We start from the raw sequence: 16,171 nt of genomic DNA, 5'->3' as shown, positions 1-16,171 counted from the left end.
CGGGCCCACTGTTGTTATGTCTTAATCAATATTTTAAAAACCATAGTTTTTTTCGTTATAAATTATCTACAAGCGTTACAGGCTTTAATTTTCATTTCTTTAGCATAAATATGAATATTAATGCAAGTTTGGATGATCCTCAAGACCCCCAAAGTATAAATTATATTTTAGTGAAATTACTGAAAAAATGTACTGTATTTTTATCGGCCAATGATGAAATTGAACTAAAACAAAAAATAAGTGATTTGAACGGATTGTATGCAATGTGGATTAATGATACTAATGAAGGTGAAATATTTTAATTACTGGTATATTTTATACTTTTTCTATCTATACATCCATATTGTTATACCTACGTGAACTATTTTTAAGAAAATTTAACTTGTGATTTAAACATTTGGAAAAAAAATCCACGTGAACGATGAGCGCGATCTATAGTAATAATAAATACATAAAGAGGTTCTTAAAATCTTTCGATCACTGGTCAAAAAAACCAAAAAAAAAAAAAAAAAACATAATTAAGACCAATACATTTTTTGCATCATTTTAAGTCTAAAATTTCATTTTTTAAATATATAAATTTATAAATGCGTTTGTGCGCGTGTATCTTAAATTTTAAACTTAGAATAAAACATACTCAAATTATTATAAATCATACTTCTCGTTAAAAAACAATACAATTGATATGATAAAAAATAATAAATTTTCTAAATACTATTAATTTGTGTTAAAACCAATATTCTTAATGGCTTTAGATGCCACGGACAGCTTCCAATAAATAAAAGAAAACATTTTTAAGGTATGAAAATTAGTTTATTCAGGTGAGGTTTAAAGTTTAACAGACCAAACTCTACTTAAAATTAGCATTGGTGTTTTGAAAATATCATAGTGTATACAAATGATGATTGATAGTTTAATACGTTTTTACGATTAGTATTTTATGAATAAAATCCAAAATAATAACAATTATTCGTAGATAAATCGTTATTTTACGTTTGAATACCTAATCGTTAAAACTTCAAGCACACTATCAAGATGAATGCGGCTTTACGCTAACATTTTTTCAAGATTTTAGTAGATTAGCAATTATCAGATACATTGTTTTAATTGCTAAGCCTTAAGTATTAAAACGAATATTTTATGGATTTTTATCTACAATATAATTTGCAAATATTCCTGATGTTGTTGAATTTGGTTTAAGATTCGAATATTTAACTCCAAATGCATATGAAAAAGGTTATGACTATAAACTTACTTTTAGGTAATTTATTTATGTTTATTATATTAATTAATTATAAGAATATAGAAAAATAAAATGTATTTTGTCATAAACTGATGATTTGTAATATTTTAATTTTTCTACTATTTTTTCTTTCTTTTTTGCGATATTTTAATAATATTTTGGGAAAATTCATACTTTTGACTCTCGAAATTATCAACTAAATCTAATATGCATCATTTTATTTATAAATCATTTAGTTACAACTTACAATTAGGTATTTATTAATAATTAAAAATAAACCATTAGGTGTATTTAGTTAAATAATTTATTTATGCTATGAATATTGTATTAGTTATAACGTATTCATATATATTTTATCCAATTATTATGATAATTTAAAATAAATCAATGAAAATTGTTTTCCAAAAATAATGCTATGTTGGTTAAAATAATGTGAAGGATATCGAGAAAATACAACAACATATTTTAACATATGAAAAAGTCTTGTTAATCTTGAATCCATTAGGAAGTTCTTGTAATTTCAAAATTACCCTTCCCGAGTAATCAGTTCTTATTACGCAAACAAATTCGAATATCGATTGGGTTTTCTTGAAAAAATCGAATTATTTACAGATTGCATACAACAACTTTTTATTATATTAAAGTACATACCGAGTATTCTACAAAAATAAATGTTTCTCTTTCAAAAGACGTGTCAATGTATATACTATATATATATATAGTATATAATAAGCATTCGACCATGTAGATTAGAAATCTGTAATTTTAAAATTACATTGAATATACATACACGATACACGAACATACACGACATCAGTGGTAAGCTGGTAATTTTTTCGGTTTGGAACAATTATTGTCTATTTAATACATTTTAAGAAAAATTATAACTCGTGGATAATAACGCGTATTGATATCCGTATCGTATAATATTATTATTTATTTTTAAATATTTTAATATACAACAACACACACGCATATGTATATATATATATATATATACAATATATTATGACCATTTTTTTTCGAAAAATGTCTTATAAATACATTATTCGGTAAACCGATATCTGTTCGGAATCGTTTTCAAATGCGACGGTGATTGCTTTCAAAACAATAATAACATACAGCACTGGCTGTCTCTGAGGACTAAGTAATACCCTACTTATAGATCTCTCGGGATGAATGTGGGCTCAGCGACCTGGATGACGGTAATTTAAAACTTATCCAGTCCTATAGGTAGACCAAATATTCACAATAGATGATAGTGATTCGCGGACAATGGGTCATTCTTGTTCGAAGCGTTCGGACTAAAACGACGACTCCCTCGTTCCGGGGTCGAGGGTTTTGCCAAAAATCAGACCGAACATGGCGTCCCTCGTGACATGACCCCATCTAGGATTTACTTTAAGGAAAATAAATCGAAATATATAATACATTTTTGACTACACAATAAACGAAATATTAATAGTGTACCCCAGAGTGAATTGTCTCATTGTTATGCATGTGTTTAGCGATCGGTATTTGTACCTATGCCTATTTTTCATACTTTAATAATAATAAACGTGTAGTGGGCAGCCTCCGAAAAAATCATATACAATGTTTGTTCTATATACTATATTATATTCTGACGTGGATCGTCGAGCTATATCTTTATTACTGCGTCTCATATGAAAGTAAATATATACTAGTGGTAAAATACCACTATGAAGACGGTCGTCGTCATCGTACACTTTGGTTGCAGGTTTTGCGTCATTAGGAGGTAGTAAGTTTAGTGATCCAAAGTTGTTTTTATGAGGTAAACAATATTGATTAGCTCTACTTGAAACAAAATCAAAATATAGTTCTAATAATAATTGAAATGTGAGTGTATGAAAACATATTTATGAAGTTTAACTGAGTACGATCGATTGAGTACATATTCAACTGTTTTATACATTAATAAATAGATATATTCATAAAAGTCAAGTAGATAATCAAGAATAAAATCCCAACGAATGGTTTCGCATGTAAATATATGTTATTTAATTCAATAAGTTTATGAAAGGTTAGACTTACTTATTTGAATGGTTATATGATATCGAATGTAGGTACCTATACTTAAAAACTATTATACTACAGGGTAATTCATTGTTATTAAATTTCTCTTATATGAAATGTATATTTAAGTTTGTATTTTTAAGGGTGGATTTTTTCAACTGGGGTGAACGGGTGATAACAATTGTTGTCAATACATCTGTTTAAAATAATATTTACATTTTTTCTATTGCAATTTTCCGTCCGTCGGGTATAACTATGTACAATATAACAATGTTTGCATGGATGGTTTTATTAATTAGTTATTGTGTTGGCAATTATTTTTTTTTTTTGCATCTCTCATCAACTTTTTGCTAATCAGTAAAAATACTTAGATTTCAACTCTGAGAGTTCTTTCTGATAGCAAATTATATCTAGTTGATACTTTAGGGGCAAAAAAAAATATTTTACTGAGTAACCGGAGAAAAAATTATTCTGTGATAGGATTTTTTACACAACTTTTTACTTTTTTCTTATGTACCTAATTCGAAAACAAAATATAACTGAGATATATAATATGATATAATTTATATACATTGTGTCATTATATATTATTATATTATACGTCATATAATACTTAAAATGTTCTCAAAATATTTATATTGGGATTCTAGAACACATGATATAGCTTAAAAAATATTAAAATATTTTAATACTTATATATAATAAAAAAATGAATATACATAATATATAGTGACAATATTGTTTTATAAGCATTTAAAGTTGGAATTTTATCGTTATTTGTCAAAAACTCGAAAATTTTCTAATTATTTTGTTGTTAAAAAGGGGAAAGTAGGTAATCACTTTGCTGTATAGTAGGTGTAATTGAGGATATAACTTAATTAACTCAACTAATTAATTTTACTATTAGTAATATAATAGGTTGAATCAATTATTGCCTTAAACACTAAATTGAAAAATTGAATTGTGTGAATAAAATATAATAATAGGTGTTAAAAGTTTCAAGTATACATGTACAATATTTTTAAATTACAACAATATAACTACACTTGTGATTCTCCGTTTAAATATCTTATTTCATACACAATTAAACCTAAAATGTTCTTTAAAAAATTATACACCTATGCTTTTTAAATTTATTGGTTACAGTATGATAACTGTATATGATTACAGTATGATTGGTAACTTATGATAAACTTTAATTAAATGTACAAGCTTTTCAAACCAGTAAAAAAAATTAAATAAATCATTATAGAAAATCAAATTGAAAATTAAAAAAAAAAAATCAAACCTAAAAAGAGATAAAATATTATTAAAATCATTATGTCATGTACCTACTTATAGAAAATGACGATATAAATATTATACGATAAATTCATTAAAATTAAAGTTTAGATACTCATAAAATTATATTTATTGAGTTTAGTACAACTTTTTTTTAATATCAGTAATAAAAATTATGAGGAATTTTGTATTATATTTTCAAACTTTTTGATACAAGTAATTTTTTTTTTTTTACTGAATTTGTGGAAGAAAAAACTAAAAATTCGAAAATGTCAAATATTTTTAATTAGCGCAGGAAATGTTTTTGTTAACTGAATAATAGTACATTTTATTAAGTATTAAAAAGCGGCAGTTTGATAAAAGTTGAAAGTATTGAAGGCTTTTGTTTTTCATTTACACCAAAAAAAGAAACAAAATCGATTTTGTCGAATTACTGCGGTCTTGCGTAAAATTTTCAATTTTTCTCATTAATTTTTCATGATTATTTGCAATACTACTATGAATATTTTAGATTTTACCCCGTAAAGTACCAATTAACTCCAACTTACTACCAGAAACTACCTAAAAATTGAATATCTAAGTATTATAACTGTCCGAAAAGGCGATGACAGAGAAAATAAAAAATAAAACGCACGTATCATTGTAAATCCAAAGTATATATTCATCGCCGCTCCGCTCCTAGCCTAAATTCATTAAATTTTTAATATTCTAACCTTAGATTTGAAAATTCAAATTCTAACCTTCTAAGTTGTTATTATTTAAATTAAAAATAAAGTTTATTTCAAAAATATTTTTTATGAGCATCTAATGTTAAACATTTTATAAAAATAGACACATAACATAACGATTTCCAATTAAACGATTTTATTATTTTGTTGTAATTCAAAACGAATAATTTTAAATATCTAAAACGTTCACACATTTTTTTATAATAGCTTATTTTATACAAAATAATTTAGTGTTATAGCGTATAAAGAAAAAGAAAATACAAAGCCACAATATTATTTTACAAGTATTTAATGCGTCGGAATTTCGATGAATTTACAGTTTATTTTGCTGTCAAAAATGCATTTAATTTCTATAGCTTAGGCTTGAAAACGTGATAAATCGTGAGTAGTTCATCGTGTAACCGAAAAATCTACAAATCATATATCTACAGTTTTTTTTTTGTCCGTAGAGATTTTTAGTTAGAATACAGACGAAATTAGATATTTGAGCGAAAAATAACAGTTTTAGTCGTGATTTAAAAACATTATTCGTAGGTACTCGGAACTCCGATCGTTATACACGTGTTTTGATAAACACGCAATGACATTTTCAAATGCAACGTTATCGGCGAAAAGTTATTCGACCAATCGCGCGTTATGGCAATATAAATATTATATTTCAACAGCGACACGGTAATGGTGTACCGCATTAAACACACTTACCTACGTAGGTATATTGACGTCGACCGACAGACCGTCCGACGCGTAACGAGCGTCCGCCGCGCGACAGTGCGTAGTACGTTTCTCCACGCCGAGTCGATTGGCGGGGGGGAGGGCTAAAAAACCGATCGAAATTCTTACACCCTCCCCTTCTTCTCCTCTTCGTCTCAGTAGTGTTGTCCGGGTGTGTGCAAACGGTTTTTTTTTTTTTTTTTTATCTATCTATCTGACGGCCGTTGGATTTTTCCCCGTCAGATTATTCGGACGACGTGTACGCGTCCGTGGCGGAGATGTTCGCGTCCAACGTGTACCGGCCGTTGCCGCCATCGGCGTACGCGGCGGCCGACGACGACGAGTGCGGCGTGGACGCCGCCGACGGCTACGGATTCGGCGGCGGCGGCGGCGGCGGCGGGGGACAGGACGCGGCCGCGGCCGCGGCGATCGAGTTCCAGCAGACGGCCATGGCGTACCAGGCGTTCCGGGCGTTCGTCGACCGGTTGGCGTTCGACGGCCGGGCGGCCGGCCCGCACCTGGGACGGCGGTTCGCGGGCGGCCTGGCGCACCGGCTGAACGCGGCCGACCCGAACGAGCGGCTGACGGCCCGCGACACGATGATCCGCCTCCGGGAAACGTGCCCGTCGGCCGGGGCCGGCGTGATGGACGCGGCCGTCGACGAGCTGGCCGACTTCGCGTACGGGTACGCGCCCCGGCACAACGGCGTCGACGAGCTGCTCGACTTTATCACCGACACGGTCGTCTACGCGGAAGTCGAACGTTCGGCCGTCAAAAAGGTGAACGACCCCCCCGACGTGTCCGCTGTGTAGAGGTTTTTTCAATAATCGATAGTCTCCCTGTGCATACATAGTGGACATTTCCTAATTCCCCGTGGCTATAAGGGGGGGGGGTACACGGTTATTGAAAACGATCCCGAAATGCCCTCTCTCTCTCTGTAGTTATACATTTTAAACTTACATAAAGTGACACGTCGTGTACAAAAGCGAAAAATATACAAATGTTCGTGCTTAAGTCTAGGGAAATCGTTAGGATTTTGTCACATATTCCTAGGAATATAGGAAAAAATGGACGAACGAACCGTTAAAAAAATGACCTAATACTTTCGAAAAATTTCGTTCGAATAGCATGTGCAATCGAAACACATTTGTAGCATAAAAAACATCGTGTCGGGCAATCAAAATAAAATATGCAAATCCATCGAAATCCGAGCTCAATTTATTACCCCTTTAAGTTTGAAAATAGGCCAATTCACTTAAATATTAAAGTTAATAACACAAAATAAGTCCTGCCGAAAGCATCTCTTTGCAGTGTTGCACTTGTATAAGACGAAGACGACACACTGGCGTCCTCTTAATCGTTACTGTTCGTTCACCCGTCCGTAAATTATTATTTGTCCGCGAATGTGTATTTATTTATTTATCGTATTCCGCGGACTGGTAGTAAAATACATACCTATTGACCAACGATTTCTTTGCAGTGGCTTTCAATTTGTTCTTAGCACTCGCTGGACCCGAGGCGAATACTCAATAGATTGTAGATTAAAACTATTAAAATAGAAAAATTGATTATACAGTCTGAAAATAACTAATCATTAAAATGTAAAAAATGTAGGTAATTATTTATGTAAGTTTAATTTATTAGATAAAATAATAACAATATTAATAAATTTTCCATGCAAGAAAAACATTTTTGACACGAATAATCGTAAACCTACCTTATCATATTATAATAATATTTTAATAATTTTTTTGGTAAGTTCATCGTATTGTCATTCAGCTTGTTACAAAACAATGTTAACGATATTATTTCCATTCACGAAAAAATATTATACATTTATATAAATAGACGCTATGTAAACATTGTAAACAGTGTCACGGTGTAGGAGACACCTACTGGTGTAGCTTGACGAGAAGCGATAATGTTATTATTCACGTCGATTTTTATAGTATAGTCCTACATAAACCATAAGGATAATATAGGATAATGGATAAAAACTGTTGCATTGTTATTTTAGAAATAAGTCTAAGCTTATTAAAAAAAACAATTATAACTACGTAATAATCTAAATAATATTTGAATACTAACCTATTTAATAATGTTTGTAATTTTGTATACATTAAAATATAATCATACTAATCAGTTTAAAAAATATTCAAATAATTCTCTAAAAACATGCACAGTTGAAAATTTATTTATTTGTATTGCATGATATATATATAATATATATATATTATATATAATATATATATAATTAAAAGAATTAATAATTTAATAAAATAATAATTAAAATACAATGAAGAAGTTTGTTAAAGTTCAGAGCCCGTAGGGGCAGTGTCTGGAATTATGCTTTAACCTCTGTGTTAAAATGTCATAAAATCAACTGACAGTAATCTACTTGTAGTTTAATATTTATGAAAGGATTGATATTTCAAAATCCCCCTTCCCTCTCACACAAAAATACAATATAGTTTAAATCTACATTGGGTATTCATTTAATTTTAAGATGATAATAATATGTACCAAGTAGGTATATTATGATGTTTGGTTTAGAACTATAAAATTGTGTTCGCAATATTTTCGTACAAAATGTGTTTATCTTTATTGTACCTCAGAAATTTAAAATATGTGCCTGTGTTTAATTTTGTATTTTAAAAATATTTGTTATAAATATTGCTAGTTAGTATTGTTATATTTCGTTTTTGTTTAAAAAAAAAATGAGTAGAATATATTTTAAACATTTTTAAATATATTTAATTTAATTCAATACCGAAGTATCATTCCAATTAGTGTATAACTTGCTTCTTGGTAAAATAATAATAAAAATAATTTATTGTTTTCTGTTGTGACATAGCTATCTAGAGTGTTGTTACGTTTACTCAAACATCCAAATTTGTTTTCATTCAAGCCTAAGGTAATAGAATGTATAAGAGCTTTAGATAGTAAACACGAAGAGTTGATTCCTGCAGTGTTAGTATTCATCATGGACATCTGGAAAAATCATAATGCAAAAACTATTGTTTTGTTGCGCACAATGGTCGAGTTATACGACTGGTGCAACAAGGAACATTGGATTCATTTGCAGTTGTCGGTTGTTGGTCACTTATCCAAATTTTTCAGTGACTACGATTTCCAATTGGCCGAGAATCTATGAATTTTTGGATTCGAATTCTGCACGAAAACCTTAAATATTGGCAAGGCAGGACTGATGATATCAGAGTCGTCGCGAACGCATTGAAAAAAGTAAAATCGAATGTTGATAACTTACCAAACGTTTTAATATGATTTTAACGATATGCATTATGTACATATTGATATAATATCACAAGTAGTGATAATGTTGTTTAATTATATGTAATTCTTGTATTTTTTTTCAATCATTAAACTTGCGTTTTCGAAAACTGATAATAGAAACAAATTATAAATATATGTATACTTAATTAATTATATATCATATTAATATACATAATTTACAGGTTTAAGTCTGGTATTATAATTGTTCTTATTTATGTGACGAAAGTGAATTATTTAGTTTTTTTTATGGAGATAAATTGACATTAAATAAATTGAATTGAACTTTTTATGCGAACAAAATTTTGTTAATAAATTGAAAAAAAATAAAAGGCGTAGAAAATATTGTTAATGCTTTTTTATTGTATAATTTTATTCACTTGTTCGTTTTAATACATTAATAATGTCATCAGTTGCATATAAGTACCAAACTACTTAAGCTCCTACGCTGTATACTTATATTATTATATTTAACTTATGATTGATACTACAAAAACATTATAAATCTGTTTAGGTAAAACGAACTCATTGGAACTCGGACTGTGTAAAAATGGCAAATAACTTGCTAAACATAATGGTATTGAAAAATGTGATAAAAGACAATTCTGAGGAAGATCCGGAAGAGATGTTCCAGGAAGGAAAGTCTAAAGTGATAAATTATTGTGACTACATATCTCGGAAAATACTGAAACCACTGATAAATCCTTCGAAATCAACTGTTTAGCCAAACTTCAAGGTCGATACATGGAGAAGAAGCTTAAACAAAAGATTGTGCAATAAAGAATGTATAGAACGTGATGAAAAATAAAATTTAAATCTGAACTTTTAAAAAGTTCTTTTAATTAAAACGAAAATAGTTTTATACGCATATTTTAAGTACCGTGCAAACATTGTGATGTGTGTTTTTATTTATTCGATTTAATCTTCTTATACCGAAATCCGTATAAATGATATCGTGTAAGGGTTAAATGTCATGCAGTTTAAAAACTTTTTAATTGCCAATTTTAAGGGTTTGAATAATATTAAAATTGTTTTCTTCATCGAGCAGTCACATATTTTGTGACTGCTGGGTTTTAGCGCAAAAGTATACTGTACTGGGTGAATTTAATCGTAAACAATTAAATAAATTACACTTTATATCAATACCTATATATATATATATATTTATGTATCATGTATGTATTAAATTATGTTCTCTAAACTTGTGAACACACTGTATAATACCTAAAAAGTTCTTTTCAGTGTGCCTATAAATGTAAAATATATTATTTTATTGAATATACGAGTGTTATAATATATTATCTGCATCATCTAGTTTTTATTTATTTTAAACATATTATGATTCAAGCTAAATCTTGTAATGTACTATCCAGATGAACTCGGCTTATATAATATACCTATATTATTACATTACATTATTTATATTATGTTATATTATAGATAAAAAACTTTTTTAGATTTATTTTCTGTTTTAGATAAACATTAAACCACTCCGAATATGATAAAAAATATATGTATAATTCTAATCATATTAAATTAGGTTATTAGGTAATCGGGTTGATAAAAATATAAACTAAATTATGATTCTAAACATTCTGCAGTTATGTGTATATCTTCATAGTGTACTCTCGCTTTCAAAAAATTTTACTTAGATTTCAAGGTAAAAAATGAAGCTAACAGTTAAATAAAAAATTAACAAGTATAGTGGCTTCCTTCGCTTACAGCTCCGGTTGCCAGATTTGAAGAGGTCTTCCTTGTGGCATTAAAGTAATGTTCCACGAAGCGCATACGTGAAACGTAAGATTACAAACTTTGGAAGGATCAAGGGAATAACTTCCAAAATAATAATTTGAGCGATTTTTTTTTTTGGCATCATCATTTTTAACTTGTTTCAAAAGAAAAAAAATCAAAAAAATCGAGTGGTATAGCTAAACTGCAATTATACCATTCTTAATATTATAAATGAAAAATTAATTTGCATAAAATAAAAACAATAACAACTATAGATAACTTTATTATTTTGCTGTATTTATTTTGGATCACAAATCATTTGACAAACGGGAATTTTACCCAAAACCGGTAATTAACAAAATAATGTTTTTGATGTACACTCAAAAACGAACAACTGTTTATACCTACTTGAAATTTTCAATACATTTTTATATTATCATTCAATTTAGATTATGATACAGTTTTAAAAATATTTTAATTCTTTTTGATCTATTTGTAAACATTTAACATTATTTACTTTTTCTATTTTTTATTCTATAAATATTGATAAAAATTGTTTGTTGGTTTAAAAAACTTGAAAACTGAATACAAGATTCTTCATAAGTTTTCATTATAGCTAATAATAAAAAAAAATATTTATGATATCTAACTTTGACACGGCTTTCATTTATAAGTATTAGAAGTTAACATTTCTCCAAAAATACAAAAAATTGTAAATAATTGTCTATTAAAATTTTTTTAAGTAGGTATTCAATGTTTTTAGCTAAGGACTGGAAATCGAATACAAGGTTTCTCGTAAGTATTTAATATAGTAACTAAAAATCTTAAAAATATAATAATACTATTATGATTATTTTATGAGTATTTTATATTTGAATTTTGATGAAAATAGAAATAAATAAATAACATTATTTAAATACGTACCTAATTATTATTTTTGATTTCAATTTAAATTAATATCTTAAAATAATATTAACTGTTGGTTAGAATATGTTATATGGGTCATAAATGTAATATTAATAAATTATAAAATATATATTTATTTATAGACTGTTTAAAACTTTTAAACATTTAATCTTTTATAAGAAGTTTGAATCTATGCTAATTCGTCCAGTCTTTAAAGTTTATGAACTTTGTTATATTCAAAATAGATTTAAAATATAAGTTTTCATCTCGAATATATCAAGAAATCTCTTGTCTTAACTGATAAATCTATTATATATGTATAATTATAATATAATATTAGTCTGAAAATTATATTTATTATTTATGTACTGGGTATAGCTACTATGGTCTTTTTTCATATCTACATCGCATACGATAGACCTTGGTTGAATTTATTATTGTTTTTTTTTTTTTTTAGAAATACGGAGCATAATTATTTGTGATAATAAAATAATTACGTTTTTGTAATATATATACGGGAAAAACTAACGTGGACGTAAGCGTCGTAAGCTAATATGTTGACTATCCGACTTAGTGTAACTCGTTTTTACGTTTAACTTCGATTTAAGTCAATATGATTCCTTGGTTTGATTCTGAATCTGTTTTTGCTAGAAAATCATTCTATACTAATAATATAGCTATATAATATGTATATACACCATGTTATTGATTTAAACATGATTATACTGTAGGAATATTGATAAAAATCATGTATTTCGAAAACTATTTATCATTGACGACAATCGATGATGTAACATATTGACGAAAATAGCTATAATAAACTAGTACATTAGTTACTACACAATATTATAATATTCTTTTATTTTTCTTCATTTTATAATACTAAACCTAACCTAACCTAGTCAGGGCCGGCAGAAGGCAGGGGCGGCCTGTGCGATAGCCCAGGGCGGCAAAATAGCTTGCACCCGGCTCTGACTAGCTGTGATGATCTACAAAAATAATCGAAACACCCATATAGTACATATTTTACATATTTACAGTGATTCCCCCCGTCCATTACTCCTCCCCACCCGTTTTGAAAACACGGACTCCAATGAACTGCGCTTAATATTTATAGTATTTATATAGGCATGAAAATATTATAATATTATAATGTAATATTAATTGGTTATCGGCATGTCAAAACCACTACCACCCAAATTATACACTAGTGAGTATAATAAATTATCTCCATTTAATCAATTTAATTCTATTAGACATTGATAATGTCTGAGTAAGATACATAATATCTTTTTCGCAATTGAATACATTTTATTAAGCTAAAGGACAGACTCGTTTTTCATTTTCCCAAAACGCGAGTATACTTAATTCATTCTAAAGTATATAATATTATAATGTAAGATATATTATTAAATATAATGTATAGTAGGTATAAACTATAAGATAGTCAAGTTATAAAAAATAATATATTTTAGAAACATAAAATGAGGTACCAATAAGAATAGTGTGTAAAATCATAAAAAAATACACCAACTATAAAGAGATAGATTATAGAAATGGTTTATAGAAAATTCACAAATGAGTGTGGTGCCGACTGGTGAGTATAGGTATAGCCATCTAATTCATATATTTCGTATACTACCCAAGTATGTCATCTAGTGTGTCGGTTGCAACGGTTGCGTGTTCGATTTTGATAAATCAAACGAAATTCACAATGATAATTATTACAGTTAAGTTGTTGTTGGGTGTGCTCGTGTTTGCTGGTGTGCGGGGGCGGACGGACTACGCGTTTAATAGGTACTACAATTTTATTACTTTACCGTTCTCTTTTAATAGGTCAGTATACCCACTACGCTCACAATACAACGTTTTAACTCTATCACTTCATCGATGCGATTACCAAGAATACAATTTCGAGGGGTGTAGGTACTCGTAGTTTGACTACACCGTAAGTATATAATGTATAAAAAAATATACGCAAGATCGGCTCCTGTGATAGGTAATATTATTACGACGACGACGATGTGTCACGGTGGCATTGCGATTTTGTGACATTATTATAAACGTGTCCAAGACCGAACACGGTTACCGAAATCGTCTTGATTATATGTTATTGACAAAAGGTTCGGCAAGATACGCATTATATATTATTATTATATATTATACCGTGGTATCGGCAGTGTTCGTGCCAACGTCAAATTCGAGCATTACGGCTAAAAATAATAATATGAAAAAAATAATGATAACAATAATTCCCGACCGACTACATTATAAAATATAATATTTTATAATATACGTATATCTATACTGTGCGTTGTTCGAACCTTTTTCGCATTCAAGAAAACATCGAGGGAAAAACCGTTTTGTATTTTGACCGTGTTTATAGGTTTTACCGTAGGCACCTATATAGGTATTAGGTATACATAATAAATATATTTTATAAACAAAATATACGTGTTGATAATATTATTACACTCAACGATGTACACAGTGTACACTATATTATTTATGCTTGCTTTATTGATTTTACTGCATATTTGCGTACAATTTTGTTTCCAAATCATCGACGTGGTATTTTACAAAAATTCACCCTTGTTTGTTATCTGATATTAGTAATATCGATTTTCTTATTTTTTTTTTTGAATTAAAAAACAAATACTTAATTTTAGATATTTTATATTTTTACCAAATATTTATTTTAGCATTTTTTATATATAGAATACTTAATTCAAAAAAAAAATGAATCTTTTTGAGATTTACTCACATAAAGTTTTAATTTTTAGTATTTTTTTTCTATAAATATCGTTTAAAAAATACACATACGTGCCTCCACTCATAACCTATATTAAATTATTATTCAAACTCCAAGTGATTAGCACTTCCGGCGATTGTAAACTGCGCCCAAAACACAGGTTAACACAAAATTACACATGTAAACTGCGCCCGAGTTTTTATCAAGTGTAAAAAGGTGACATGTAAACTGCATCCGGGTAAAATTTAAAAAACTAATTTTTGCAAGGCACTTCTTTTAATTCTTAACTAGTTTTTTTTTTATTAAGTAATTAACTAAATAATAATTGCAGTTAAGTTAAGTCAAGTTATGTCTATTAATTTCATTGGAAAAATAATAGCCAACTTATTACATAACTGAGTTAAAAAAAAAAAAAAGAAGCATTTACTTGCCTAGACTTTATTATTTTACTCACCACAATGTGTAAATTAGGAAGCGCACTGCAATAAGGTCACGTTCAGACGATTTCGTACACACCTGAGCTATGTTTTCTTGTCTACGAATGCTGACGTCCGGTGACAGAATCGCTAGGGCTCGGTAATTGTGTCGATCGGCGGGAACATCGTTGATCGATGGTGTACGTCATTAATATGTATTCGCATGGCGTGCATTGCCGCGGGTTTAAAAAAAAAAAATGGAATTTATTTAATTTAAAAATTTAGCACAGAATTCAGACGCGTCCGACTGAAATTGTCGAGAATTTTTGACGGCGAGGTACGCAAACGCAATGCGCCTGTACAGACGCGTAAACACTTCGTCGTATTACGTCGCGAATAGTGTCAACAGTGGTATTAGTGGTAAGGACGCTCGGCGGGTCTACGCATATTAACTGATCTTCTATACAGTCCCAGGGCCGTACACGTATTTCATTGGCTCGTTTGAATTTCTCCGCCGACCGAAAAAATGACCAAAGTGGTTGGTTAGGTTATACGGCGGTTACCCAGTGACCGACGACTTGAGATGGTAACAGCATATAAAGGCGGGTTTCCACTGCATACGTGCATGAAAATACTTTTCTGTGATCGGTCGGAACGTATAAACTCTCTGGTATACCAAAAGCTTACCGTGTTTACTAACCGATCACAGACGAGTATTTTTATACAAGTTCACGTACGCGTACGTATGTAGTGAAAACCCGCCTTTAATCGTTGAGGGATATTTTCGTTTCTTTTGTCCGAGCGTAACGCTGCAGCTAGCGAGTGGCAACGCTGGCGGCATCACTGTAAAAACTTTTTCTTTTCACATATTGGTGTCACTGCTAAAAAAAAAAAAAATACAAGAAAAGGTTGTCCGGGGTAAAGTATAAAATATTATATACCTATAATTAATATGTTGGAGCGAAATTAAAATGAGTCAATGAAATACGCGTATTTACGTATATAGGGGTTTGTTAAATACTCCGCCTGCAGTCTTCCAAAATGCCTTTTTTTGTCGAGAGAGAGCTGGAATTATATG

The 16,171-nt window shown here is 29.6% G+C and overlaps 1 protein-coding gene across 1 annotated transcript; it reads left to right on the top strand.

Moving 5' to 3' along the window:
• The first annotated feature begins 24 nt into the window (after positions 1 to 24).
• On the top strand, positions 25 to 10,142 carry LOC114129646 (uncharacterized). The gene is given in 5 exon segments (XM_027994447.2): positions 25 to 288; positions 6,241 to 6,776; positions 8,852 to 9,137; positions 9,140 to 9,240; positions 9,803 to 10,142. Coding segments are annotated over 5 exon segments (1,311 nt in total). The 5' UTR covers positions 25 to 110; the 3' UTR covers positions 10,013 to 10,142.
• The last annotated feature ends 6,029 nt before the right edge of the window (positions 10,143 to 16,171 follow it).

The sequence above is a fragment of the Aphis gossypii genome, chromosome X (assembly GCF_020184175.1).
Source record: "Aphis gossypii isolate Hap1 chromosome X, ASM2018417v2, whole genome shotgun sequence".
In the NCBI taxonomy this organism is placed as follows: domain Eukaryota; kingdom Metazoa; phylum Arthropoda; class Insecta; order Hemiptera; family Aphididae; genus Aphis; species Aphis gossypii.
This window is presented reverse-complemented; position numbering and strand designations above follow the sequence as displayed.